Source organism: Lutjanus erythropterus, chromosome 3, assembly GCF_056507025.1.
Source record: "Lutjanus erythropterus isolate fLutEry1 chromosome 3, fLutEry1.hap2, whole genome shotgun sequence".
Lineage (NCBI taxonomy): Eukaryota > Metazoa > Chordata > Actinopteri > Lutjaniformes > Lutjanidae > Lutjanus > Lutjanus erythropterus.
The window spans coordinates 30,731,281-30,757,817 of record NC_139319.1 but is presented as its reverse complement, the minus strand read 5'-3'; the positions used below and the strand labels follow the sequence as shown (position 1 = coordinate 30,757,817).

General features: G+C 38.7%; 2 protein-coding genes across 2 annotated transcripts; one reads left to right on the top strand and one right to left on the bottom strand.

The window, feature by feature from the left end:
* The first annotated feature begins 1,475 nt into the window (after nt 1–1,475).
* Nucleotides 1,476–10,805, top strand: dgke (diacylglycerol kinase, epsilon). The gene is made up of 11 exons (XM_084715796.1): nt 1,476–2,683; nt 4,056–4,215; nt 4,320–4,439; nt 4,586–4,729; nt 4,922–5,079; nt 5,961–6,009; nt 6,121–6,234; nt 6,410–6,481; nt 8,246–8,373; nt 8,531–8,642; nt 10,507–10,805. The coding sequence occupies exons 1-11, from the start codon at nt 2,232–2,234 to the stop codon at nt 10,726–10,728; spliced, it is 1,731 nt and encodes a 576-aa protein (XP_084571922.1). The 5' UTR covers nt 1,476–2,231; the 3' UTR covers nt 10,729–10,805.
* Nucleotides 10,806–14,489: 3,684 nt separating this feature from the next.
* On the bottom strand, nt 14,490–24,867 carry LOC146330267 (E3 ubiquitin/ISG15 ligase TRIM25-like). The gene is made up of 8 exons (XM_084715793.1): nt 24,188–24,867; nt 22,206–22,301; nt 21,804–22,037; nt 19,188–19,356; nt 18,588–18,638; nt 17,604–17,801; nt 16,442–16,474; nt 14,490–15,252 (listed from the first exon to the last, which is right to left on the bottom strand). The coding sequence occupies exons 1-8, from the start codon at nt 24,788–24,790 to the stop codon at nt 15,107–15,109; spliced, it is 1,530 nt and encodes a 509-aa protein (XP_084571919.1). The 5' UTR covers nt 24,791–24,867; the 3' UTR covers nt 14,490–15,106.
* Nucleotides 24,868–26,537: the final 1,670 nt, after the last annotated feature.

The window sequence follows — 26,537 nt, the reverse complement described above, 5'->3', positions numbered from 1 at the left end:
CTCTTAGGAAAATGTAAACACAGGCTCGCTTGATTTCAGCCTTGTTTTCAGCTTTGTGAAAATGCATTATCCAACTAATCCAAGATAGTTTTAAACGTTTGTTTGTCTTTACAGTAAGATAATTTTCTCAGCCCATAAAGGAACAATTCACACTTCAGCTGTCAGGCAAACAATAGATGAGTCAAAAGTACCTTGCATTTGTCCTTAAGTTACAGTATTTTAATAAATATTTTAGTTACATTTCACCATTGCACCTATCTCATTTATCAACTTCCTCTGTTTATCATCATGGCTGTGAGTTGTTTGATTATGTTCAGATGATATTCTTCCTCTTCCTCTTCTTCTTTTTCTTCTTGTGATTCATTATTTTATTTTTCTCACACATTAATTTTCTTTTGAGATCGTATTTATTTAGGTCTGTGTGATGTGTAACTTCCTAATGATTTAACTCCTTAAGTCTGACCCTATATTGTTTTTTTTTATGTTTAATTAAGTCATTTTAGCAGTGTTGGATTTGAGCACTGTCCGTGACGTCCGAGGCGACGTCATTGTGCGTCATTGTTTCCGTTTCCGCTTTTTGGTGCCCTGCCTCCTGTGTATTACCCCTGACTCTCCAGTCCCGTGTGCACTTTAATGTTAATGCTGTTGTGATTAATTCCTGGGGCACAGAAAGCTCTTGTTCGCTCAATATGATTATCTAACACGCTCTAAGGGCTCACGGTGCAGCGCACGGCGCATGCGTGGTGTGGAGCGACTGGAGCTCAGAATCAGAGATGATAGAAAAAGTGAAATAAGTCTTGTCTTTCTTTCCGTTTTTGCTTAAACACTGTTAGGTAGACAGGAAATAACTAATTTTGGTACTCTGCAGTAGTCTGTGTGTTAAAGCCTGAAAGGCTTTAGGGTTAGACATCTGTCACTATCCACTGTAATGGCATTGTTAAATAAATGTATTTTGAGTGAATTTCAAATGTCCCTTTTCCCCTTCCTAATCATCTCATGACTCCTCAGATTGATCAGCTGATCCTTTGAAAGGGCCTGACCCCCAGGTTGAGAACCACTGGTCAAAACACTATATAAAGTAGTTAAAACTTGCTCCACCTCAACCAGCCACAACATAAAGATGCATCAGTCTTAACATCTATTGGTGTTAATATAATAGTTAATATATATAATACTCTATCAGTCACAAGGACATCTTTTTTTTTTTTACAGAATGACTATTTTTACCTTTGATATGCAACTTTTTACTGACAAAAATTTTGTACATTAAGCAAAAGTTCTGTTGTGTTTGTACTTTTACTCAGTGGTGTAAAGTAACTTAATACATTTACCCTGGTACAACTTTGAGGTACTCATAGTTTCTATTTTCCACTACATCGTACTTGTACTGCATCTTAGGTAAATGTGGTGTTTTTACTTAACTACAGTACTACTACTAGTAGTACTAGAAGTATTTAGAATAATAATTATCCAATAATATATATTATTCTGAAATGGGCCATTCAACATAATAAATCCTTTGATTTTTGATACTTTAAGTATATTTTGATTCTAATGCTTTTACTTAAGTAATATTTTCAGTGCAGGACTGAGTGCTTTTTCTTAAAGGTCCACTGTGAGTGATGAAAACACAACATTCTTATGATCAAACTAATGAAAACGTAGTTATGAATATTATTTTCCATTTTTCTGGACCTTTAAGTAAAGAATATGAGTGCTTCTTCCATCTTTGACCATATATTTGCTCACACTGTTATATTTGTACATGGGAGAGGAGGACTTTTACTTTTTAAGTACTTGTTTTATAGTCCGAGATAACTAAAACCTTAAGTACCCTTAAGTAATGGGATTAAAGGATAAGAGAACTTCTTCCACCGCTGGCTGTTGGCTGTGCGCACTGGGGCTCATCTGTACACATGCGCTTTGTCCATGTTGGTGGACTGAATCATCTTGATATTTAAACACTCTCAGATGAAGCTAAGGTAGCGAGGTAGCTCATTGGCTGAACGTCACACAGTTGTCTTCTTGTTTACAGCTCTATAGACGCTAAAATGTTTATATTTAAGCTGAAATCAGTGCCAGCAGCCGGCTGGTGTCCGTGAACATGAGTGTCGCAGAGAAAACGTGGCGTGTGTCCAGTCTACGCTCCCTGTTGTTGTCACATTTGTCCTCTGGACTGATTTCCGCTCATTAGCATCACCCACCGCTCCTGCTACCGTCCAGCAGCAGCGATGTTCACGGAGGGGGACGAGGTGCAGGACGACTGCGGCTCCCGGGAGGAGTGGACGCTGCTGTTCTGGACGTCTCTGGCCGTCATCGTGCCGGTCATCATCACGCTGTGGTGCAGCGCCCAGCGCTCCAAGCGCAAAACGCACATGAAGGACTTCTTTCGCAAGAGCAAGCACGGTTGGCACTACACGGACCTGTTCAACAAGCCCACCTACTGCTGCGTCTGCTCGCAGCACATCCTCCACGGGGCTTTCTGCCACTGCTGCGGCGTGTGCGCCGACGAGCAGTGCCTGCGCCGGGCCGACCGCAGCCTGCCCTGCAAGGAGATCATGGCCCCCTCCAGCCCCGACGGAGCCATGGAGCACCGCTGGGTGCGCGGAAACGTGCCCCTCGCCAGCTATTGTGCAGTTTGCAAGCAGCAGTGTGGGACGCAGCCGAAGCTCTGCGACTTCAGGTAGCGTGGGCGGTGCTACAGGTGCAGCCACATGTGTGTGAGGCCAGTGGTTACTTTGTAGAGCCCGACTGATACAGCAATTGACAGATATCATCGGCCCAATATTGGCCGATCACAGCTATATTAGTATTGTCATATATGTTGTTCGACATGGGCCAATGTGAAGACTTTTTAGAACACAATGTAGGCAAAGGAGAATACTGCAGTCCAAATAGAGAGTTGGAGCCATACAGAGTATACTAAATAGGTTGAAGCCCTATTTATTCTATGGATTAAGTTGATGTTTCCCCAGCAGGCTGCAGTGACATGTTTGTACATGAGCGCAAGACAAGTGCAACATTATACTTTGACAAAGACAACTGACAGCGAGTCCTCCACTTTAAGTTGATCAGCTGTCTATAACTGTCAGTTTTCTGTCAAGTTATCCTGAAAGCAAAAGCCCACTGCTCCGAAAATACAGACTGTGGAGTTAGAGTTCATTGACTGCCTGCCTAACCGTCTGCCAGACTCCATTAACATTTTGCTCAATGTAACCATTATAAAAATCACTTTTCTAAAGGATTAATGATTTTTTAGGACTCATAAACAGATGCTAACTAATCAGTGCACATTCTGCATTAACAATGAAAACAACAGACAAACAAATGATAAACACTATTGAGGCAAAAAATATTGTATAAACTGTATTCTGTATAAAGAATATTGGGCAGTATCTGATTTTTTTAAATTTTCGGCCCCCCAAATTCATGGTCGGTCAGACCCTATTGCCTATACTCTGACATACCTGTAGAATATGAAAGTAAAAGCATCAGCTTCCTGCATAAAAAGCCACTGCTTCACATTTCAGCCTTCCAAGACTGTCATATCATAATGAGGGAGGACATTGCTCCATTTCAGTCAGCCTTCAATTTACTCTAATGGACTTCTGCTGCTTGCTGGGATGGCAGGGCTCTAATCTCATATTGCTCTGGTGATGCTAATAATGACAGTTTCACAGGTCAGAGGTCTGTGTCAGAGACAGACTTGGGGTCTTGCTGCCTTCAGCAGGAATTGCTTTTGAGTTGTTGCTTTTTTTAACCTTTCCAAATTTCCAAATAGGTTTGTGTTATAGCTGCATGAACTAGTAAAAAAGATCATATTGTGAGTCTGTACCAAACGAAGACATTTTCTTACATCTGTAGCACCAGATTTGTAGGCCCAGGCATCTCTGCAGCAATACAGCAATTCATTATAATGCTGTTTTGTCACATTTTTCTTTATCAAAGAACGGCAGCTCCTCGGATTTGCATATTGCACTCTACCATGTTGTGATTTGAATAATATGTCGATCGATTGTGCAGCCCTCGTTTGTGCCCTTCTGTCCCTCCTTCAGGTGTGTGTGGTGTCAGACCACAGTGCACGATGACTGCATGGACAGCCTGGCGGATGCAGACCAGTGTGACCTGGGCGAGTTCCACAGTCTCATCATCCCTCCTCACTACCTCTACTGTGTCAACAAGCTCCGCCGCCGGCACCCTGACGAGTACAGCAAGGTGCTGAACACATGACAACGCACAGTAGACTCATACTGTAAATTCTCTGTGATCTCCCAGAGCTGTTTTGATCAGTGTTGCTCTGTGTGTGTGTGTTTCTGTAGCTGGCGTCTTCCTGCGGCAGTGGCTGGACTCCAGTTCTGGTCTTGGCAAACACACGCAGCGGTAACAACATGGGGGAGGCTCTGCTGGGAGAATTTCGCACCCTTCTGAATCCTGTGCAGGTAAGTGTGAAGCTCCTATTACTTTGTCTCAGTTAGTTTTTTAAAGGTTCACCCCAAAATCAAAAATACATATTTTTAACACCCTGTGGATGAGTCCAGTTTAATGTATTCGTAAAACAGGACTTAAACCTGTCTTGTCTCTCCAGGTGTTTGACCTGTCTGAGCTGACCCCATCCAAAGCGCTCCAGCTGTGCACCCTGCTGCCCCCCGGCAGTGTGCGGGTGCTGGTGTGTGGGGGTGACGGTACAGTGGGCTGGGTGCTGGATGCCATCGATACTATGAAGCTGAAGGTGAGATAAGACTGTTGCTGAATTATGAGAAGGATTTTTTAAATTAAATTTGATCATCTTTTTTTAAGATTTTCAGTGTGGCATTGCCTGTCGCTTTGTTGTCTCCACCAGCGTACAGCTTCACCACTTCTCTGTGGCAGGTTCATAACAGGTTCATAACATATCTGCTGCTCTTACGTTGTCCTGTGTCAGGGTCAAGATCAGTTTATGCCAAGGGTGACTATCCTGCCCCTGGGGACTGGAAATGACCTTTCCAACACTTTAGGCTGGGGTGCCGGGTATGCTGGAGAGATCCCTGTGGAACAAGTTCTCCGCAACATCCTTGATGCCGAGGTGGTCAAAATGGACAGGTGGGGCAGTTAATACTAGTTTCATTGTTTGCTTCCACAGTATGATATTCTCTCATCAGCTTTTAAATTGTTTGTTTTAATAGTCTTGTGTTTTAAATGCAATCATTTTCAGACTAGAAGCTGTGGAAGATCTTCTGATATGTCAACAGCTTTACTTTTTGTCATGAAATATGCAGCATTAAGTCTGAAAAAGTTTTAAATTATAGCTAAAGGAACTTTGTTTTTGTATGTTGTAGAGCCCAGTTGATGCCAGATTTTTGGGGAAGATGGTGGTACTGATGATTATGGAGCAAAAAAATTCTGATATCAATATAGAATAGAAATAAATGTATTTGCTGGTTTTCTTACAGAATGTTATATATAGAATATATACATAAATGCACATTTTTTTTCAGTATTTTATTTATTAACACTTGTGGCAAAGATATGTAACGGAGGCAGGATGTTTTTCAGTTTAACAATATACTTTTCACATTTCATTTAGCCCCAGACTAAGGGAGCTCTTAGCTTCCAGGTTAAAAAAACTTTCCAGAGGGCTTTTTGCACTTCATATTCTTCGCCCAGGGCTCTCCTTAGCCTGCTAGAGGAAGCGCAGTGTGAATCGTATAGCCCTGGGCTCAGCTTAACCCTTAAGAATGTAATCCCAGAAATGCATTGTGAAAAGCTGCTGAATTAGCCCAAATGAGATCAGGGCACTGAAACAGTAAACTGGTATTTTTAACAATTATAAGTAACTATAAATAAAATCCAGAATAGAGCAAAGTTTATAAGTATTAAACTAGAATTACAAAAAACATTTAATATACATCCAATCAAAATAAAATGAATTTTGGCCTTGTTTGTGTTTTGTTGCTGCTAATGATCTACACAATCATTTTCAGATGGAAAGTGCAGGTGGCTTCAAAAGGCCTCTACTTTCGTAAACCAAAGGTGAGTTTGATCTCTAGTTATGAATTCTTTTTAGTAATAAATTATTCTCATCTTTACTTGCAGATATGTTGTTAATAACATAATAAAACACACACTGCACGTCCTCCTCAGGTTCTGTCCATGAACAACTACTTCTCCGTGGGGCCTGACGCTCTGATGGCGCTCAACTTCCACACACACCGCGAGAAAACTCCCTCCTTCTTCTCCAGCCGCATCATTAACAAGGTCAGAGTTTGAACGGCTGCATTTGAATACATAAATCAATGTGCAAATATTTACTGAATTTGAATATTAATACAACTTGTCTCTGAATATGCTGGCTGTCTGTTTCCTCTTTATGAGAGACATCAGGGAAACAAAGTGCTTTATATTAATACCTACATTGCTGTTTGTTCCCCAGGCTGTTTATTTCCTGTATGGCACCAAAGATTGTTTAGTGCAGGAATGTAAGGATCTGGATAAGAGGATTGAGGTACAGTAGCCTTGTTCATATGATGAAGCTTTGTGTTTATTCTGTCTTCACCTATGAAGTTGATGAAGAGAATCAAACAGAGTCAGCCAATGTTTTCACTACTTCTGATATCCTTGGCTGAAAATCACTGACTTATGCCCTAAAGTCCACATCAGGAGACTCTCAGACGTCCTAAAATAAACAACAGTAATAAAATACACATGTTTTATATTAATGTCTGGACTTGCTTGAATGAAAATGAGCTTTTGTTAATGGAAATATTTATTTTTTCCGGATTTTACTGTGAGCCTTTTATCAGAATCAGAAAGACATATACAAGACATATATAAGCATCAAGAAATTTGAAGAAAACAGTAATAAGAAATATGTAAAAAATAATATAGCAATTTAACAAAAATATATAACATAAGTATTTGAGTAGTATGTTAAAAATATATATGTGCCTTATTCAACAGTATGTAACAGTGATATACTATATACAAAAGCAACATATATTGAAAAAATATAAATAATAATACAAAAAAATATTGAAAAATAAGAAACATAAGAATTATGTACAAAAATGTGATCATGTCTCATTCTATAACAGTGTAAATAATGCTGTATGTTTGTCAACTGTTGTATCTGTAATTTATTGGACATTTCTCCACAATGCTTTATTGTGAATTAAATTCCCAGAGAGAGTCAAAGTAATTTTAATTAACTAACACTAGGTCTGAAAAAAAAAACTAAACATTTTAATCAACATAAATAAGCATAAATTCCTTTGCCTTCACAAAGACTTGTTTATATTGTAACACCTATTCTAAGTCTCTTCAATCTTGCCTCTGACAAACATCCCCATATTATAGTAAAAAGCACTGAAACAAATAAAAACTGAACTAAAACTAAACATTTTCACAGTAAAAATACATTGAAGTGACCAAACATTAAAAACAAAATAAAAACAAAAGTACAAATCTGTAATAACTCTGGATAGAGTAAGAGTAAGAGTTAGCATGAAGACTGGAAGCAGAGAGGAACAGTTAAATTCATGTACCACTCCCCATAAAACATTAACCTGTCATTTTTATGTCTGTTTTTGTTTAAGAGTTAAATAAAGAACATACAACCTGTTCACATACATGAGCTGTAAAGCTGCTGAAAAATATTTTTGAACTTTGGTGTGAGCCAGACTGACTAGCTATTTCCTCTCGCTTCCTGTTTTAATGCTAAGCTAAGGTAAGATATAAGAGTGGTATCAATCTAGTTGTCTGACTCTCAGCACATAAGCAAACAAAATATCTATTAGTCCTTTAAGACATAGAGATGAATTGTCTTTGACGATGGTTTATTTTAAAGATTAGAAAATCATTTAATTTTCTGAACACAGGCTTGCTCACATAGTTTAGTGTAGATTATACTATTCAGATTTTTTATATGCAAATTTTTTACATATTCTTTTAGCCGTATTTTCCTTAACTTTAATATGTATATGTTGTTTATAGTTTTATTGTTACTAATTAAATTTACAGTGAAGTTTACTTTGAAACTTTACTGTTTTGTATATCTTTCTGCTCTTATCTTTCAGATACTTATCAAAAATGTCAGAGCCCCAGTTTCATATTTGAAAACATGACATATATTTTCAGCATTTTGGGTAATCCAGAGGATTAATTAGCTATGTTTATCAATGTGTAAATATTGCTAGGGCAGATAGGAAAGACTGAAACTGATAGTTGACTAACTGTTGATACTCTGTGTCGTTGTGTGCTCCCTCCACAGCTGGAGTTGGATGGGGAGAGGGTGGCACTGCCCAGTCTGGAGGGCATCATAGTTTGTAACATTGGCTACTGGGGTGGCGGCTGCAGACTCTGGGAGGGTATGGGAGATGAACCCTGCCCCCCCACACGGTAAGAGAGCATCACATGAACCAAGTTTTAGTCATAGAAGTGAGCAGAATTCATGTCTCTCATTGTTTATGCTCAGGTTCTCTCACTGAAGTGTTTATATCGCGTGTGCCAGGTTACCATGGCAACTAACAGTGTTGTTTCCTGTGTCACCCTACAGGCTGGACGATGGTCTGCTGGAGGTTGTGGGCGTGTTTGGCTCCTTTCACTGTGCTCAGATCCAAGTGAAGCTGGCCAATCCTGTACGGCTGGGACAGGCACACACTGTCAGGGTGAGGCAACAACACACACACACACACACACACACACACACAAACATGGTTCTGCCACAGTGCTTCCTGTTTACCTCAGTAAGTGGGTATTGTTAAAGACAATGATGGAGCAAATTGGTTTTCAGCACCATCTGCATCATCAGAGCACTCAAGAATCTAATTTCAGCTAATCCGATAAAGCACACGCCGCTCGCCGCCTGCATGTGCTCATACGCTTTGCTTGTTTTCACTTCGCCTCTCTCTGTTCTTAACATGATACTCTTCAGGAAAATATGCACCATTAACCACTCACTAAAAAATGCTGTTGATGTACTTTTCATTCCAAGGTTGAAATGGAAAAAAAATAATTAAGCCTCACACGCTGCCACCTCCATTATGTTTACTGTAAACATGCCAGAGAGGAAGAACGACTGCCTCTGCTTTCCCCTGCATAGATATTTGCCACTGCCTCCACCTCAGTGTGACCATGACAACTACAGGAAGCACAAAAAAGGAGCTAATTTTACTTTTATTTGAATACCTTTATATAGTTATGTACAAGGTCGTCAAAAACATTCCAACAAAATGAGAACGAACGAAAACAGAGTTGTAGTTCCTTCCTTTATTTCAGTTAGCAATTAACACATAATGATTAAATTGTCTTTAAGCCTTCCATAATGATCCATGAAAAAAAAGAATTAGAAATGCTTATAGAAACCAGATAACAACAGACCATACTTGCATTTTGAACTAAAAAATAATTTTTGTATTGAGAGCCCCTGTCCTTCATTTCCCTGCCTTCTGTTAATATTCATTTGCAGGTGTTTTTAGAGAGTACATATATTAAATACTCCTCCCTAAAAATTGCACAGTAGGGTGCCTTTTTGTTATTTTGGGGGTTTCTTTGCACCAGGAATATTCTGCAGAGCTTCTTGTCTGGCTACCTGCAATCCAACAAGTTTTACCAATGAGATGGTCAGAACAGTTTGAAGTCTGAGAGACAAAACTCAGGTCAGCAAAAAGGCAGATTATTTGCTACTGCAGCTTGTGAAGTTTATTTCTGTGAGCGATGATACATGGGATTTTTATACCACAAAACTTTTCTCAGAAACTTCAGCGAGCACTAGGGCTCACTGATACAAGTGATTTTTAAGATACCAGTTCCAGTACCAGTGCCCTTAAAGTGATACCCATACCAATAGATTCAGCTTCATTCAATATCTTTTTTGAAGGGTCTTCTGTATCAGGAACACTTTTGGTGATTGGCTGTGAGCAAAACCATATGAATGCTATTTTCTTCTACATCTGGGTATCAAAAGGATTGAATCCAGGTGTTGTTTAACTGGAGAAGTTTTGACACTAGTTACTTATTTCAGTCAACATCTTAACAGTATTGAGTACCAATACACAGCCACACAACAGTGAGCACCAGATGTGGTGGCCATTACCACCAGTATTGACCAGATACAAATATTCCCTGCTCAGTATAATGTAAATCCCAATTCATTGGCATTTTTTGTGCCAATTCTGGATCAAAGTGGCTCCAACAGGAGCAGCTGCAGCTGTAGTTTCTTTGTGTGAAATGAAGTACAGACTCTTCAAATTGAGAAAACGTTAAAGCAAATCAAATTTGTTTGTTATATTGGTCACTGTGACAGAACAGTTGTTGGTTCAATTTCAATTTCAACTTTCAATTTTAAACTGCTATTGCAAAGCTCAGATAAGACTTTAAACTTTAGACTAAGTTCAGTTAACATTTTTAATTTGAAAATTATTTACACAGTGTGTGCACATATAAAATTTTGTTTGCAAGCCATTTCCAATAAACCTTTAAGGTGAATGAGCGAATTTACAGGAGTGTTTGCTGTTCTCTGTCTCTCTCCAGCTGGTTCTCAAGAGCTCCAAGATGCCCATGCAGGTGGACGGGGAGCCGTGGGCCCAGGGTCCCTGCACCATCACCATCACCCACAAGACCCAGGCCCTCATGCTGTACCACAGCGCCGAGCAGACGGACGATGACGACGACGAATCCAGCGCCTCCGAGGCAGAGAGCCCCACCCCTCATGACTCGCCCAGGCCCCCGGGGCCAGCCTCCGCCCGTGCATGACCCACCCCAGACACCATGTGATGTGAAGCTCTCCTTATCTTAGTTTCTTAGCTCTCTTCTTTCTGCAGCCCAGTGTCTTATTAGTGCAAAATCGCCCTCCTCTAAGATCTTTGAACACACTTTATCCTCAAATCCTATTGATAACAGCAGGTGTCATAATTTTCCTGTGGAATCATTTCATATTTCTTAGAGCTCATAGGGGTTAGAAAAGTGAGTTTGGAATTGGGCTGGTGGGATTGGGTCTTTTTTTTGGGGGTCTTTTCCTCTTCACGTGCCCCATATATTGTATCTCAGAGCTCAGGCAGTTCCCCCTCCACAGGCGGGACAGTCAGTTAGAGCTGCAGCGATTATTTTCATTGTTGATTTTTATTTATTTATTTATTTATTTGGCCCATAAAATGTCAGAAACTTTTGAAAATATTTGACTTTAAAATGACTCAAACAGATGAATTGATCTTTAAAATAATTGGTTACTAATTGAATAATTGACAACTAACTGATTAATCGTTGCAGCTGTATAGTCAGGTGGAGGTGAATGTTTTGGAGAGAGATTGCCGTCTATTTGCACTGATCCTTTGTGCCATAGATATCTATACTGTATTTCTTATACTGTATTTACAAATGAATGCCCAGTGCAGCCCTGCAGGTATCAGTGAGCCATTTTTAACAAGTTGCCCAGGTTCAATTGACCAAATCCCCTCAAAGCCATGTCTCAATCAACAGCAGGTGATGAAGTAGTAATACAAAAGAACAGCGCTGTCATAATGAATGTGGAGATTGAAGGTACATGCAAAGCTTTTTTTGTCCACTGGTGATTTTTTTTCACGCCAATAAGAGCACAAACAAGCAGCAAACACTTTTTCTACGAAAGATTAGAGCTCATTAGCCAGTTAGTAGACTCCAGTTGATGTTGGGTGAATTGTGAAACTGTACAGAATATCTCTTAAATTCCCCCCTTTCAGCTTCTCCTGCATCCTAAGATAAGGCTTTGAAACGTGTGTCAGCCAAAAGGTCTCTGAATCTGTTAACTGCATTGTGTTGTCAATCACTGGACATTGATGCTGGCTTGCTTTCTTCATGATGCACTGTCTCGAGTAGCTCGCCAAACAGTTTGGTTATGTTCACACTGCAAACCTTAGTGCTCCATTCTGATCTACCACTTAGATCTGATTTTGTTGTTGTTGTTGTTGTTTACCAGGCTTGGATTTTCATCATTTTTTGAGGCATAGCCACTTGGCTTTTTGGTGTTATCAGTTTCTTGAGGGCACAGAAGCCAAGTACCAGGGAAGCAGTGGCATCAAATAAGACAATGACTTTAAGTCTAGAGAAATGATGTAATAAATTTAACTTGGGAGTTCAGGATGATTTTATTTTTATTAATTTCTCCCCCGAATTTGTTAACGCCAAGTACATAGACACTGGAAGTCAGTCAGAGGACAGTCTATATAATGACAGACTAAATAGTGTGTGGTTATATAATCAGCTAGTATCTCAAAATAATGAGATACAAAACAGTCACTGAATAATAATGAGAGCATTATTTGAAGATAAGTCACTAGTTTGAGAAAGTTTCTCATTATAATCACTTAATGGGCTTCACAGAGAGAGACAGCACCTCCGGCAGTAACATAGAGAGGAAATAAGTGCCCATGTTAACAGACACTCCAGTCTGCAGTGTATATTTCATATTCACATGCTCCCTTTCTCACGCTTGTCCTGAGCGCCCCGTCTCTCGCCCTCTGTGTAACACTTCAATACCTCGGTGGTTTTTCAGCAGTTTATACCAGCCTCGAAATCGAACCCGCCACTGATTATGTGCACAGCGTTTCACTTCATGTTCCACAATCAGAATATCTCAACAAAAGACATTGGTGTCTAAAAAGTGTAATGACAGGAACAAGCCGGAGGAGAAGATTTTGGAATTAGCCAGGGGCAGTGTGGGTGGGGCATCAAGGCTACTTCCTGCAGTGTGAACATAGCTTCAGATTGTACAAAGAGACGGTTTTGAAACGATTTCCTGTAACAGCTACAGGGAACATCCTGATTTGTTTACTTTGGTTTCTTTTGAAAGCACTGCCAAGTACCTGAACTAATTATTTTTGCCTACATGTAAAAACCTTTTGATTTTCCTCTTCTTTACGTAGTCCCTCCTGTTTACATATTTTGTGCTGCACTGTTTTGGCACTTACACTGATGATACCTAACACTGCTTAGGACATACATGACACCATAATGTTGACCTCTGATGTTGGTGATAGTGATGACTGCTGATGAGATTAAGCTGTCCCATGTTGTTATTGTATGTTATTCAAGTTGTCTTCTTGCATTTCATCTTTGTGTTTTACCAAATAGTCACCACAAGGTGGCAGACTAAAGACAGTGTTTTCTGTAGGCCTCTAACTCAAACGTCTACAGTTTAATATTAATACCAGTAGAGTTACTTGCATGTACTTTTCTGTGTGGTGTTCAGGGGACTGTTGAGTTTTATTGGCTGCATCTATCCTGTATTCTTCGTGATGTGTGCAAGAGGTCATTTGTGTTTCTGTCTGTCAAGCAGCCTACTTGTTAGGGAAATTAGTTCTATCGTTTGAGGTGGTCCTGTTTATCGCAGAATGACAAAATGCCTGTTTCTCACAGCCATATCAGAAAAGTCTGTAGAATGTTAGTTCACGCTTTTTTTTAGGCACCCGGAGTCAACTTGCTGCTCATAAGGCTGAACAGGGATATGTTTTTAGCCGCGTGATGCCTATGCTTTTGGAATATGCACCCCCTTGGCAGGTAACCAAGCCTCATGGTTTCATCACCCACTATTTGTTTGGTGAATGTTGTCTTGCTCAAGGACACCTATTTGATCTTTTTACCTTATCCATGTTTACCAGAGTTGTGTGTGTGTTGTGTTGCACTGAATTTGCTGAAATGTAACTCGGGGTTGGTGTCAGGTTCTTAGCCACACTAGCAGCATGGCTCTAGTTCAGGGTCAAAGTCTCAGTCAGTTGGCCGCCCCTCAAACAAAGCTTGAAAAAAAGGTGCCTGGAACTGTGCCTGAAGCTCCTGTGGGGACGCCGACATCCTACCTTTTAAAACCTGTTTTTGACCCTGTTTTCAAGTGAAATACATCGATCACTGTTTGATGTACTGTGGTGCAATTTGGTACAGATCGTCCCCAGAGAATCCTCATGATGATGTGAGCCAGAAATTTTCCTCAGGAGGTGCTAATAGACAAAAACAGAGCTGAAGGGGAGTGAATCTATGTTCTTCAGGTTCTGTGTTCTATGTTAACCCACATTTGGGCTGAAGCAAAAGCCTGATTCATTTGTAAGGATTTAACAACCTCAAAGAGGTCTCCCCATTTTTAAACCGTCCAAACACATTTGTTTCATGGAGAGTATCTTCAATTACACCTCACAAGGCTGCTAGTGTGGCTAAATACTTTAGTTTTACTGTTGGGGTTGGTGGGACATGACTGTGATGTTATTATTTAAAATGCTCCCTTTTCATACCTGTCATTTTATTGTTAGCCTACATCTTGGCAGATATATAACAATATTTATATAGACTTGGTTTTAAAAGGCATATTTCACAGTGTTGTTGTGTGTACCAAAATGCTTTCCTCATTAATTAATGTGTGTGTACATATACATATATATATATATATATATATATATATATATATATATATATATATATATATATGAATAGGCTTATTTCTGTAAAAATGAGAGAACCCTTAAGGCTGATAAGAATGTGCAGCAAATATGATCATTTTCATTTTGACTATGAAATGGTTCTTAAAGAAAACCTTATGTGGCCTCTGCTTAAGACAAATGAAAATACAAAAAAAACTGTCTGGAGAAAATGAGCTTTTATTGGTAACAATCATGCAAAACAGAACTATTTGCAAAATTATTGTAGAGAGAAATTGTCACTACAAAAGGTGATAAAAATGGATTTTGACTGAATGTAATGAAGCGATGTTTTGAATTTGAAGACATTCCCATAAATATTTTCATACAGAAGCTGTGTGTCTCTGTGTTTTAATTAGGTTATGTCATAAATTTCTGCAATAATATGAAGGAGAAAAACTGCTGCTCTCCCTGGGCAGAGTTCACAGCAGATGGATATAATAAAACCAGCATACTGATATCATTATACTGTATGTAGATGCGTTAATCATTTACAGATTTAACAGACAAGCAACTGCTACCACACTAAACATGCCATCATGTAGAAAACTGTTCATTTAAACACTCATTAACCAATAGAATAGTGTCGCTGTATACCATGGGATTGACTCATAATCTCCACATTTTTAGGATACATAAGACTCATAGTGCCTGTTCTATCAGGACTGTAGAGGCAAATACGTCTGCTGCTGCATCTATTTATTTTTATTGGGCCGTGGATGGTGTCCAGTTGATTTCCCGGATGAAGGATGGCTCTTGGGATTATCTTTCTTAGTGGAATCGGATCCTTTTGTACTTGGCTTATGTCCTCCTGGAGCACCGTGGGGCTTTTTGTCTTGTTCTGAAGAAAATACAAAAACATTTCTTTGGCAGTTGGGACAGCTATCACACTGGTCAAACTACTAAACAGATTTTTGGAAGTTTCCGAAACTATGTGTTCAAACTGAATCCAAGCTTCTTACACATTTTCCAGACTCAAATTTTCAGACTTCTCTGTAGGTTTTTCAGATATTTGACATCTGAGTACAAATATTTTTTTTTTTTATGTAAATAAATGGTTTTAAAATCCAATTCTTCAGATTTGGTACAGTTATAACAGACACATCATGCCCATTTAAACTTCTTTTTTCTATTTTATTTTCTATCATTGTTTTTAATAAGGCACTTGGACCAGAGCTGTTTTGTATGCAACAAAACAGAGTGTAGGTAAACATGGCTGTGCTGGCTGCCTGCTCTAAACACCTCAAAATGTTCACTGCTCATATGATCAAATTTTTTTCTGAATTGTATATAAATAAAAAAAAAAAAAAGGGAGTAGTCTGGAACGCACAAATATTTCTCCATAATATTGTCTTTTTTCCATCCTTATCCAGATCTAGAAATAACTAAAAATCTAATTCCATACTGCAGAGGAACCCTGTGAATTGAACGCTGTGAACACCTGAACTATTTTTAAAAAAAATTTGCTCTTGAAGCCACAACTACAAATACAACTGCGCTAAATCCTGCCAACATGTTGGCACACAGGTAATTCAGGTTGCACAGGACCATAAGAAGGGCTGTAAGTGGTTAAACTCTCCTGTGAACCTCACTTCGTTGCCAACTCTACTGTTCCTCAGAAGGCTGCTGGTATTCGGGTGATACACCTGTGACACACAGTTATTACTGGCCAAGCTAAAATCATGTGACATGTTTTTCAGTAGGAGTTGGAACATTTCCAGTAAAAGAACCACACCTCAAACCACAGTGCTTAAATACAAATGTAGAACATGGTTCCAGTTAAGAACACAGGACATTTACAGGACAATGGAACAACTTTTACAGTCAAAGAAACTGTTCAATGTTCTTCAAGCTCTGATTCTTAATTCACAAAGTCACTCAGTGTCTTATTTGTCTTATTTGAATGTGTCAGTATTATAAGGACACTGAGATATTTGTTAAGTCTGAGAAACAGGCAGAGCTGGCCAACAAACATACAGTCATGCAAGTGAATATTGGTATGCAAAGGAATGTAAAGTGAAATGACATACTGTGGAAGGAGTGGTGGCTGGTATCGCCTTTGTCTGTGGAAGGAAACAATGAAAACAACAACACATATTGAGAAACATGAAATGCATTTATAAAACATATTTATGACAGCACAACTGCTGGCTGCTGACAATGCAACATTTTTTGCTAAAAAGATCAAGTTTACAGGGCAACAAATCAACGCCACCCCAAGACTTGATGTCATTCCAAAAAAAAAATTCTTAAGGAGGTTATCAACACAGTTGGACTCAGTATTTTATTGATTATTAACAACTCTTTAGCAAAAGACATTTCCATTTTCTTTTAAACATTCTGTAGTCCAACCTCTTTTAAAGAAACCAAACCTTGATCCTCCTGTTTTTAATAGTTTTCGACCAATTTCTAAACTTCCGTTTTCATCAAAAGTTTCAGAAGAAGTTGTTTCAAAGTTGAGCCTTAAATCTAAAGGAGACTACACGTTTTCTATCAGGACCCATCAACTTTGGAACGACCCGCCCGAGGAGATAAGGCTTGTAGAATCAGTGACATCTTTTAAATCACTTCTTAAAAGCTATTTTATAGACTTGCTTTTATGTGATGTCATCTTTTAAACCATTTTAATCCTTTTTTATTCCTTTATTCCTTTTATTTATATTGACATTACGTGATATTGTCTTACTATCTATTCCATTTTTATTTATATTGACTAGACAACATCATGTGAGCTTGTCCCTGCATTCTTAGCCGTTTATTTTATTTATTCTTATTGTTATGTTTTTATTTCCATTTATTCTTGCTGACATGTTTGCTTGTCTCCCTGTTCCATCTTATTTCTACTATGTTTTAGTGTCCGCTTTAATTCTAGATTCTGACTTGCTTCTGTTTGGCCTCATTGTTTTGACTCTGTGTTGTCACATTGCCTCATGGCTCTTTTGCTCAAAGCACTTTGTAAACTCTCTCTAAACTTTTAAAAGGTGCTACATAAATAAAGTTGTTATTATTATTATTATTATTATTACTATTATTAGTATTATTATTCAGCCATCAGATTGATTGTTGATAAGTTAAAATTGGGTAGCGTTGGGTAGCGTTAGTGCAACCCTATCTGCTGCACTGTCTTTTTGAATTTCTTAATCATGCTTAATCATGATCAATTTATCAATTTAACATTTATATTTTACTTACCTGTCTTGTGTCCTGGTTTAAATGGGGGACGATGATGAGAGCCTGGTCGCTGGCTTTGTGCATACTGGGATGGATTCCAGCCTCCATGGGGCCCAATATAAACAGGCACAGGAACTGGCTGGAAGTATGACTGGATAGGTGGTGGGCCTGAACTGTGGATCATGGACGGTCCTTTCTGCTCTGGAGGCTCTGGTTGTTCTGAAACAGTGAAGATGATAAGAGAGGACATTTTATATATTTTGTACCGGTTTTATCACATTGTCAGTTTAAAAAAATGCTTGTTACAATCTATTAAGGCACATGTGCTTGACAGAGACACACAAAAAGCCATTAATGTTTTTGTCATACACATAATTAAGGAAATATTTAAATACTGGTACATGTTCTATTGTATTTAGATATTCTGCTACATTAATACCTTCATAATTGACCCCCAAAATGTAATCAGTTCATCCTTGAGTCCAGGTGGAAATGTGTACTAAGTTTGAAGAAATTCTGTCAAAGCATTGTTTGTATTGTGGTACTGTTATATTTGATATGTGATTTTCAAAATTACGGTCAGTGTTGAGGATGACACCCAGGTTTCTGATCTGCTCACTGACATCTAGGGAAAAATAGTTTAGAAGTTACTTCCTGCTTTTTTTTTTAAGTTTTATTCATGTTTAGCGATTTTTCCCATCCAATAATCTGTATCTAATGTATTTGATTAGATTTCCAATAGGGCTGAGGTCACTGGCAGAAAAGGAGATATAGAGCTGTGTGTGGTCTGTGTATGAATGATAGAGTATGTTGTGATTATCAATGATGTTACTAAGAAGCACCATGCATAAATTAAAAAGCAGTGAGCCGAGGATTGATCCTTGTGGGACTCCAGAGATAATTAGGACCTCTTCTGTTTTATCATTTTGAGTGGACACAAAGAAGCTCCTGCGCTTGAGGTACGAGGAGAACTAGTTTAAGACGAAGACAAAGAGATGAACATACCAGTTTCCAGCTGAGATCCAGTACGTCCTGAGTCGGGAAGTGCTTTTTCATCTGTGGACAGTAAATGAACTGTATTTTTACACCACTTTATAATTTACCTCACAGCCATTCTCTCTCTCACTCTCTCTCTCTCTTGCACGCACACACACACACACACACACACACACACACACACACACACACACACACACACAAACACACACGCAAAGCTACAATGTTTCCATCTGCAGAAATTTGGGTCTCAGTGCTCAAGGACACTTCCACATGTGAACAGGAGGAGGTGGAGATCAAACCACCAACTCTTCATTTGTGGACAACCCGCGTTACATTGTAAACCACTTCATCCCTGAAGAGCCCAGGTACAATGATTACACAAAAGAAAGAACTTTACATTCTCAGAATTTCAGTCCGCTACCACAAAAACACTGTATTGATAAAGTCAACATTTGATTTAATTTCTATTATTTTCCCTGCTTACCAGATGCAACAATGCTTGAGTTAAATTCTGCAAGAAAAGCAGAAATGATTTGCTGCAAAATACTTCTCAGAATACATCTCCACATGTGAAATCTTCTCCTGAAAATATATCTGCACACTCACCTAGTTTAAGTGTGAGTAGTCTGGCCTCAACGGGCCGTTTAAAGATCTCTGTCAGTTGCTCCTTAAGGGCAGCAGCAAAGGCCTGTGTGGCCATCACCTTCTTGGAGTCCAGGCTGATTCGGGGGGTGTGAGGGTCAAACTTCACAACCCTGGGCAAGTCAAATGAAGTCTATGAGGGAAAAGTGAAAGAAAATACACATTAATGGGAACCTAACACCAAACATAAAACATTATAATAATATAATTAAGAATTTCATCATACTTTATATTGCAGTAATCCAGAAGTAAGGGGAAGTAATCAATCACTTTAATATTTTGCTGTTTGGATTAGGTTACTGACTACATTTTTTTTAACAGGTAATAAGTACCTGTATCAGAATACATTTTAAAAGTAGCCTTCCAAACCCTGCAGAGGGGTCTTTACCTGTCAGTGTTACAGAGTTCATTTCAGCCAACAATGAAAAATCACGAAGCTGTAACTTTCTAAAAATAATGATTTAGATATTAAGTCATTATTTTGAGAAGGTTTCTCGTTTTTTTTGAGGTACTCACTCAATATTTTGAAATATTAAGTCATTATTTTGACATATTATGTCATTTAATTAGGTTTCTCATAGGGGTGGTGAAAAAAAATCGATTATTAATTAATCGCGATTATGTTATGGACGAGTATGAATCAATTATTAAATTTTCAAAAATCGATTATTTTTTGCATAATTTTATTTTGCAAAAATGTTATCCCGCGGTCAACGGAAGTTGAACGTCACGCGAGCGCGCCCAGTTCCAATTCGCAAGTGCGTGCAGCGGCCAGAGCGAGTGAGCCGTACGAGCAGGTGTGTAAAATGGACGAGAAACAACCAGCAACGAGCAACCAACTAGGGCTGCAACGGATCGCAGTTGATCCGTGTCCCGTACGGATCACCCTCTACGGTTCGGCACGCATGTGATCCGCGGACCACATGTGAGCATCATAGTTTTACTGTCACTGTTAGTTTTGTATAAGTTATAATACCAGAAATCTCAATGCAGACAGATGCTGCTGTGTGCAGCGCATCTCTGTGAAGAGCGACTGATTTAAAAGCGTCACATCGCCTCGAGTGAAATCCAGACCATAACTTTTTTCACTGATGTAACTCTGCTATCACCAAAGAAACAGATCATAAAACTGTGATGTTCATTGAAACTTTGGTGATATCAGCTGTCTTAACTTCTACACAGCTCCTCTCTGCTCACCAGTGCAGCTCTGTCTCACCCCGCCTGTGACACAGTGTGTCTGCTGATTGATTGATTGATTATGACTTCTAACCAATCAGATGTGCTGCTGTAGGCGGGACATTGAGCCAGACTACAGAGCGTAGTTGTGTATTAGACTGTACAGTGTATAATGATCTAATATATGTATAGTATATACATAGTACAGCACTGTATAAGTTTGAAGTTTTTAATATTATTACCTTTATCATTACTATTATCATTATTATTACATTACATAACTATGGTGATAATTACAGACAAAGATCAAAGACAAGTGCATTTTAAAAAAATTTAACCCTAATCCCACCACTTTTTTCTTTTTTGCACTACACAGGAAGTGCTTTGAGTTGTTACTCAATAAGAGTTAAGTAATTCAGCAACTGACTGTTTTTTTTAATGGTACAATAACTTTGTGGTGTATTTTGGGTTACTGTTGGAAGCAATAAAAATCAATAATCGCTAATCGAGAATCGTTAATAATCGAAAATCGTTTGGTAATCGAATCGGGACCTCAATAATCGTAATCGAATCGGATCGGGAAATCAGACAGATTAACCACCCCTAGTTTCTCATTATAATGGCTTACAGGCTCTATTTTCATGAAACTGTTAGAAATGGACTTCCATAGTGAGAGACAGGTTAATGACACCTCTTCATTGTGCTGCTCGATGGACTGATGTATTCAAATTGATTGTTTAATTTGACCAACAGCAAAAACCCAAAGATATTCACCAAATCTTCATACTTGAGAAGCTGGAGTCAGGAAATGTTTGGCAACATAAGAACCAGGGCGGAGAATAACTGAGTTGTCCCCCTCAACATCTCTCTGTAAACATAACTATATAATTCTAAATAATATAATAATATGCATTGAAAGCACCTGTGCTGATTATAGACACAATAAAATCCAGTTTTAAATTTAGAAAAATTGTGACTAAACAGTACAATAAGCTGTAGACTTAGGTGGAAATAAAACTGTGAAATAAGAAATCACCTACAAGAAATGGGGTCTTGTTTTGTTTTTTTTTTGTTTTTTTTACACTTTAAATAGACAAATACGTCTGACATATGCTCCAAACTAGTGAAAAAGTAAAGACAATAATCTTGCTATTGTGTTGAACTGTATAGGGTAGGTATGAGTATGGAAACACCTTATATTGCTATATTATTATTACTAATAATATATTTATTTAAAACATTTGAAAATGCTGCACCAACAGTGAAATTGAATATCCGCTCTTACATTAGAATATTCCAGGTCTATACAATATTGAGGCTACTTTCTCTCATTTGGGCAAATCATTAGTTTCCCACCCTTTTCCCTTCCCCCACATCATATTTCTGTTGAAATGTTCATCTCACCTGTAGAAAGGCCAGGGTTTGGGATTGACTCAGCAGACTGTTGATATCTTCTCTGGCTTTTCTCATTTTCTCAGTATTCTCAGTTAACTTCTTCATGAGGTCCAGAAGTTTCGTCTGACCGGTCTCCAGCTCATGGTCCACCTCATGCTGGGCCTCACGCTCTTCTTGGACCAACATGTCCCTCATCTGCTGATACACAGCTGCAAATGCTGTCTTCCTTGTGGCTGCTGCATCCTAGGCAAGGATCATGAGAGGAGCCACACATACAGGAAATTCAGGGACAAATAAGTAAAAAGATGGACATACTAATGTTATGTAACTGTCATCACATTGTCCTTTGTAAATAAGCCACCACTTAATCTGTTTTCTGTTCATTTGAAAAACAGGCAATGTAAAACTTACCTTCAGCTTGCTCTGCAGATCCTTTATCTGAAACGTAACAGTCTCAGTCCTCTCAATCTTTCTGTCCAGCAAACTCAACTTGTCTCTGAGGTCAGTCTACAAGACAGAAAAAACACAGCTTCTGTAGACAGAAAATTATCTTATGTTTGGTTCAGACCCTGCTAACTAAACTAAGTGGAACGTATGGAAGCCCATTTCAGAACTGAGATGAAAAAAATGATCCTGTAAGGCACTCTAATGAGAAACGTTCCTTGAAATGATGTGTTACCATCTGAAAATAATGAGTTGGTATTTCAAGATAATGACTTAGTATCAAAATAATAACTAGTTTTGATACAAATTCATTATTTTGAGGTACTAAATCATTAAAAACTGTTTACATGAAAATTTCTCATTAATTCAGGAGAAAAGACATTTTTAACATGGAAAATACTAATTCATTCAGAAACAGAGACCAGATGTTTTTACCTTGAAATTATCTTATTAACTCAGAAAAACAGAGCTTTTTTAAATGACAAATTATCTCATTACAGTTCTTCTGAAATGTAGACACACAAAAACTTAAAGTATAAACACAAGTCTAAAAATTCAAAGCTAATGTTTCAACAAGACTCCAAGACTGCTAAACTCTAAGCACAATTCCTTTGTTTTCACTGAAACAGGAATTTCAGATCACATTTTTGCACAAAATGAGCACAAATCACAACATTTAGCACCCTTTGTTCACCTGGAAAAAACTGGCCTTCAAAATGCCACACCCATACCAACTGGTCTCACTCACTTCTCACCTATTCAAATCTCCCTGGCAAAAAACTCATCATGTGTCAGAGCATAAAATCAGCCAGAAGTTAGCTCTGCTGTGTTGAGAAAAAAATGGTGCAGCATGAAGAACAGAGGAAGAGGAGGGAAAGCCAATGTTTCTAATGAAATCTAAATATATCTGTATCCATCTATCTATAAGATAAGATATTCCTTTAATAGTCCCGCACCTTGGAAATTTACAGTATTACAGCAGCAAAGTGGATATCAAAATATAAAGAAGCATCATTAAAAACATACAAAAAATAAAATATAAAAATATAAACAAGAGGAAATATAAAAATTAGGAACAATTTGGACAAAGGAATGTAAAAATATAAATGGGAAGAGTATATACAATATAAGGAGACCCAGCAGTTGAATTTACACCACTGCACAGAGGGAATATTCACATTGCATGGTTGACGATGTAACTCAAAAATACTCCCAGAAAGACAGTCTAAAAATGTTCTTACTGTAGGGTATCTCATTCTTTTTATCAGTGCAATTACTGTGAGTTTTGCCAACTTAGGTTGCAATCCAGTATTCTCAGAAGTCCAACAATGCAGTATCAAATATTAGTTTTACAGTCCGACTCTGGGAAGCTGGTTGTAAGTTTAGACCATTTGCAGCTCACTGGATGGACAAATGTGGTTCATCTCCTATGCTGATACGATGACTGTATCAATGCAATATTTATATGATGCTCACAGCATTACTGCACTGTTTCTATACTGCATGTAAGATGAAATTGCAACCTATTTTAGGACAAAAACACCCCCCACAAATACAAACGGTGTGATACAAAAAAATGTATAACACCAGTGTTTAAATTGATGCACTATAACAGATATTCATATGACAGCTGTGTGTATGGGTTCGGTGGAAAGAATCCGTTTTTGAGAAGAGAGAAGAGAGGTTTGACAAAATAGTTAACCCTTTTGAGTTTTGTCTTTAGAGATTTGAAAAGCTGAGCTGTAGTGTCAGGGAATGTGAATGTAAATGAAGATTTAACTTATTAATTCAGAAAAAATATTTTTCTTACATTCAATTTTATTTCAGAGTAGCACTGAATGCAATACCCTTACATATTATTATGACTTGCAGGATTGTTTTTTTTTTTAATCACACCAGTAGTACTGGGCATCCATAGTGAGACTAATGTCATGAATGGTGACACTCACCTCTTTCAGGTTCCTCTGCTCGTCAGGAGACATGAAGGAGCAGCCTTTGTGGACTTGTTGGAGGCAGATGCTGCAGATTGCTCGGCCGTGTTGGCTGCAGAAGAACTCCATCAGCTTGTGGTGGTCCGGGCAGATGTGCTCCGACAGGTCGCCTATAGGCTCACTCAGCTGGTGGACACTGAATTTAGGATTTTCCCGGTGAGGCCGCAGGTGCTCCTCACAGAAAGATGCCATGCAGGTGAGGCAGGTCTGGGACGCTTCTGCCTCCATACATGTATCACAGCGTATGACATCCTCTTTCTTCTCGGGTTTGCTCTCCTCTATGATCAGGCTGGTCTCACTCTTTGTCGACCTCAGGTTGAAGGTCTCCACGACGGTGCAGAGAACCGTGTTTTTCTTCAGCTCTGGTTTGGTCTCAAAGAGGGTCCGACACTGAGGACAGCTGTAGGACGCGTCGCTCCATGCGTCGAGGAGACAGTCCTGGCAGAAGTTGTGTCCGCAGGGGGTGGTCACCGGACAATCAAAGGGACTCAGACAGATGCTGCAGGTCAGCTCATCCTCCAGACTCATCAGGGAAAACTGACTCTCCTCTATTTCCGCCATGATGAAACGTCAGATGAGGCTGCGAGGGAGAAACGAAACTTAACTTTCTAGAAAAATAAGGTGGAAAACGTTTCCTTTTTCCTGTTCCACTGCTATCTCGTGTTTTCATTGAATGCCGACCTCATCTGCTGTTTAAATACTGTTAATTAATTGAAGAAATTAGTAGAAATCCTATAATAATTGCTGTGTCGCAGTTTAACAACACACAATCGCCATTCTCACGATTCTTTTCTTGCACAAATAAATGTTTGTCAGTGCATTGTGCATTGCATTGCACACGTACTATCAATCTATTCGGGACGTTTGTCTAACATTATACATTTACTAAGACCTTTAACTCACACTTACCGTTTGTGCGAGTGCAGTGAACTCCAGTTCCCCCCAAAAAACCAGGCAGTAACTGTTAACGCTGACTGGATGACTCGTGATAACTGGAAGCTGAGTCACTTTGTGCGCGTGCGCGCGCGTCTATCCATGAACAAAGTAATAATGTCCAAAGTCTTTTGGTCACATGTAATGCCATATATTATCCCCGGTATTAAATGATACTGAGGCACTGATGGCTGGGATGGAGAGTGACGTTTACATGGACTAACAAACCATCAGAATAAAACAACGCTGCCATCTTGATAGAACCAGCCGCGATGCCCTTCAACATGTTGCCAGTCTAAACCACGAGTGTACAGGAGTCTTAACTACATCATTACATCTGTACTCACATCCTCAAAGATGCAACTGTATGTTAGCAGCAGCCATACGTCACGCGCCTCGACCACGCCCACCCTGGGTGAAAACGCTGTCACTGTGACAGGTAGTAGAGTGTAGCGTCAGTGACAAACATTTAATCACAGGTTAGCTCATATAATCCCGAGAAAATGACTTGTGCCGATTATGTCTGTAGACCAAAGTGAATCATAAAAGAGTCAGTGATGGTGCAACTAAGGCTTTTATTGTGAAAAACAGATAGTCCTATCATAAAACACTTGCTTATAGAATGGAGTTTTGTACCAAAACAGCAAGATAAAATGTCTCAACGACACAAAAAGTGACACGTCTGAAATACTGTTCATTGCCAGAAGATTCAATAAGACAGCTACATGTCAGGTTTGTTCACTTAAAGGGACAGTTCACCCCAAAATCAAAAATTAGCATTATATTTTTACTGTGGCTTGCAGTGCTATTTATCCATCTAGATTTTTTGTGATGAAAAAAGAAGAGTGTCGACAAAGAGAAAAACATCTTTTATTGATAACCATTGGTTAATTGGTAATTCAAACTGAACTGCAGAGTAATCTTTAGAATTTTAAGACAATCACATGCATATGATCATATTTATTCTTTGCATTTTTTGTTGGGCACACCAAGTAAAACAACATGTAAAGCATTACACAGTTTGGTTTGATGTTAATCTTTCACAGCACACAGTTTTACTCAAACTTAATTTCCTGAGACCCATGAAAATAAATGAACCATGAGCTAAACATAATCTTTATGCACAGACACACCCAATACGTTAATGTTGGTACTGAGAGGGAACCAGTGTCAAAACAGTACCAATAGTTGGACACACAGTCCTTTTCACGTTCCGCTAGATTATACATGCAGTGACCTACTGCACCTTTAAATACTGACATGTCGGCAAAAAAAAAAAAAAAAAAAAAAAAAAGGTCTGTGCCTTAAGGGTATTGGCAGAAATGCCTCACAGAAAACTTTTGACTTAACCCCCAGTTAACCAACTGATTCATCA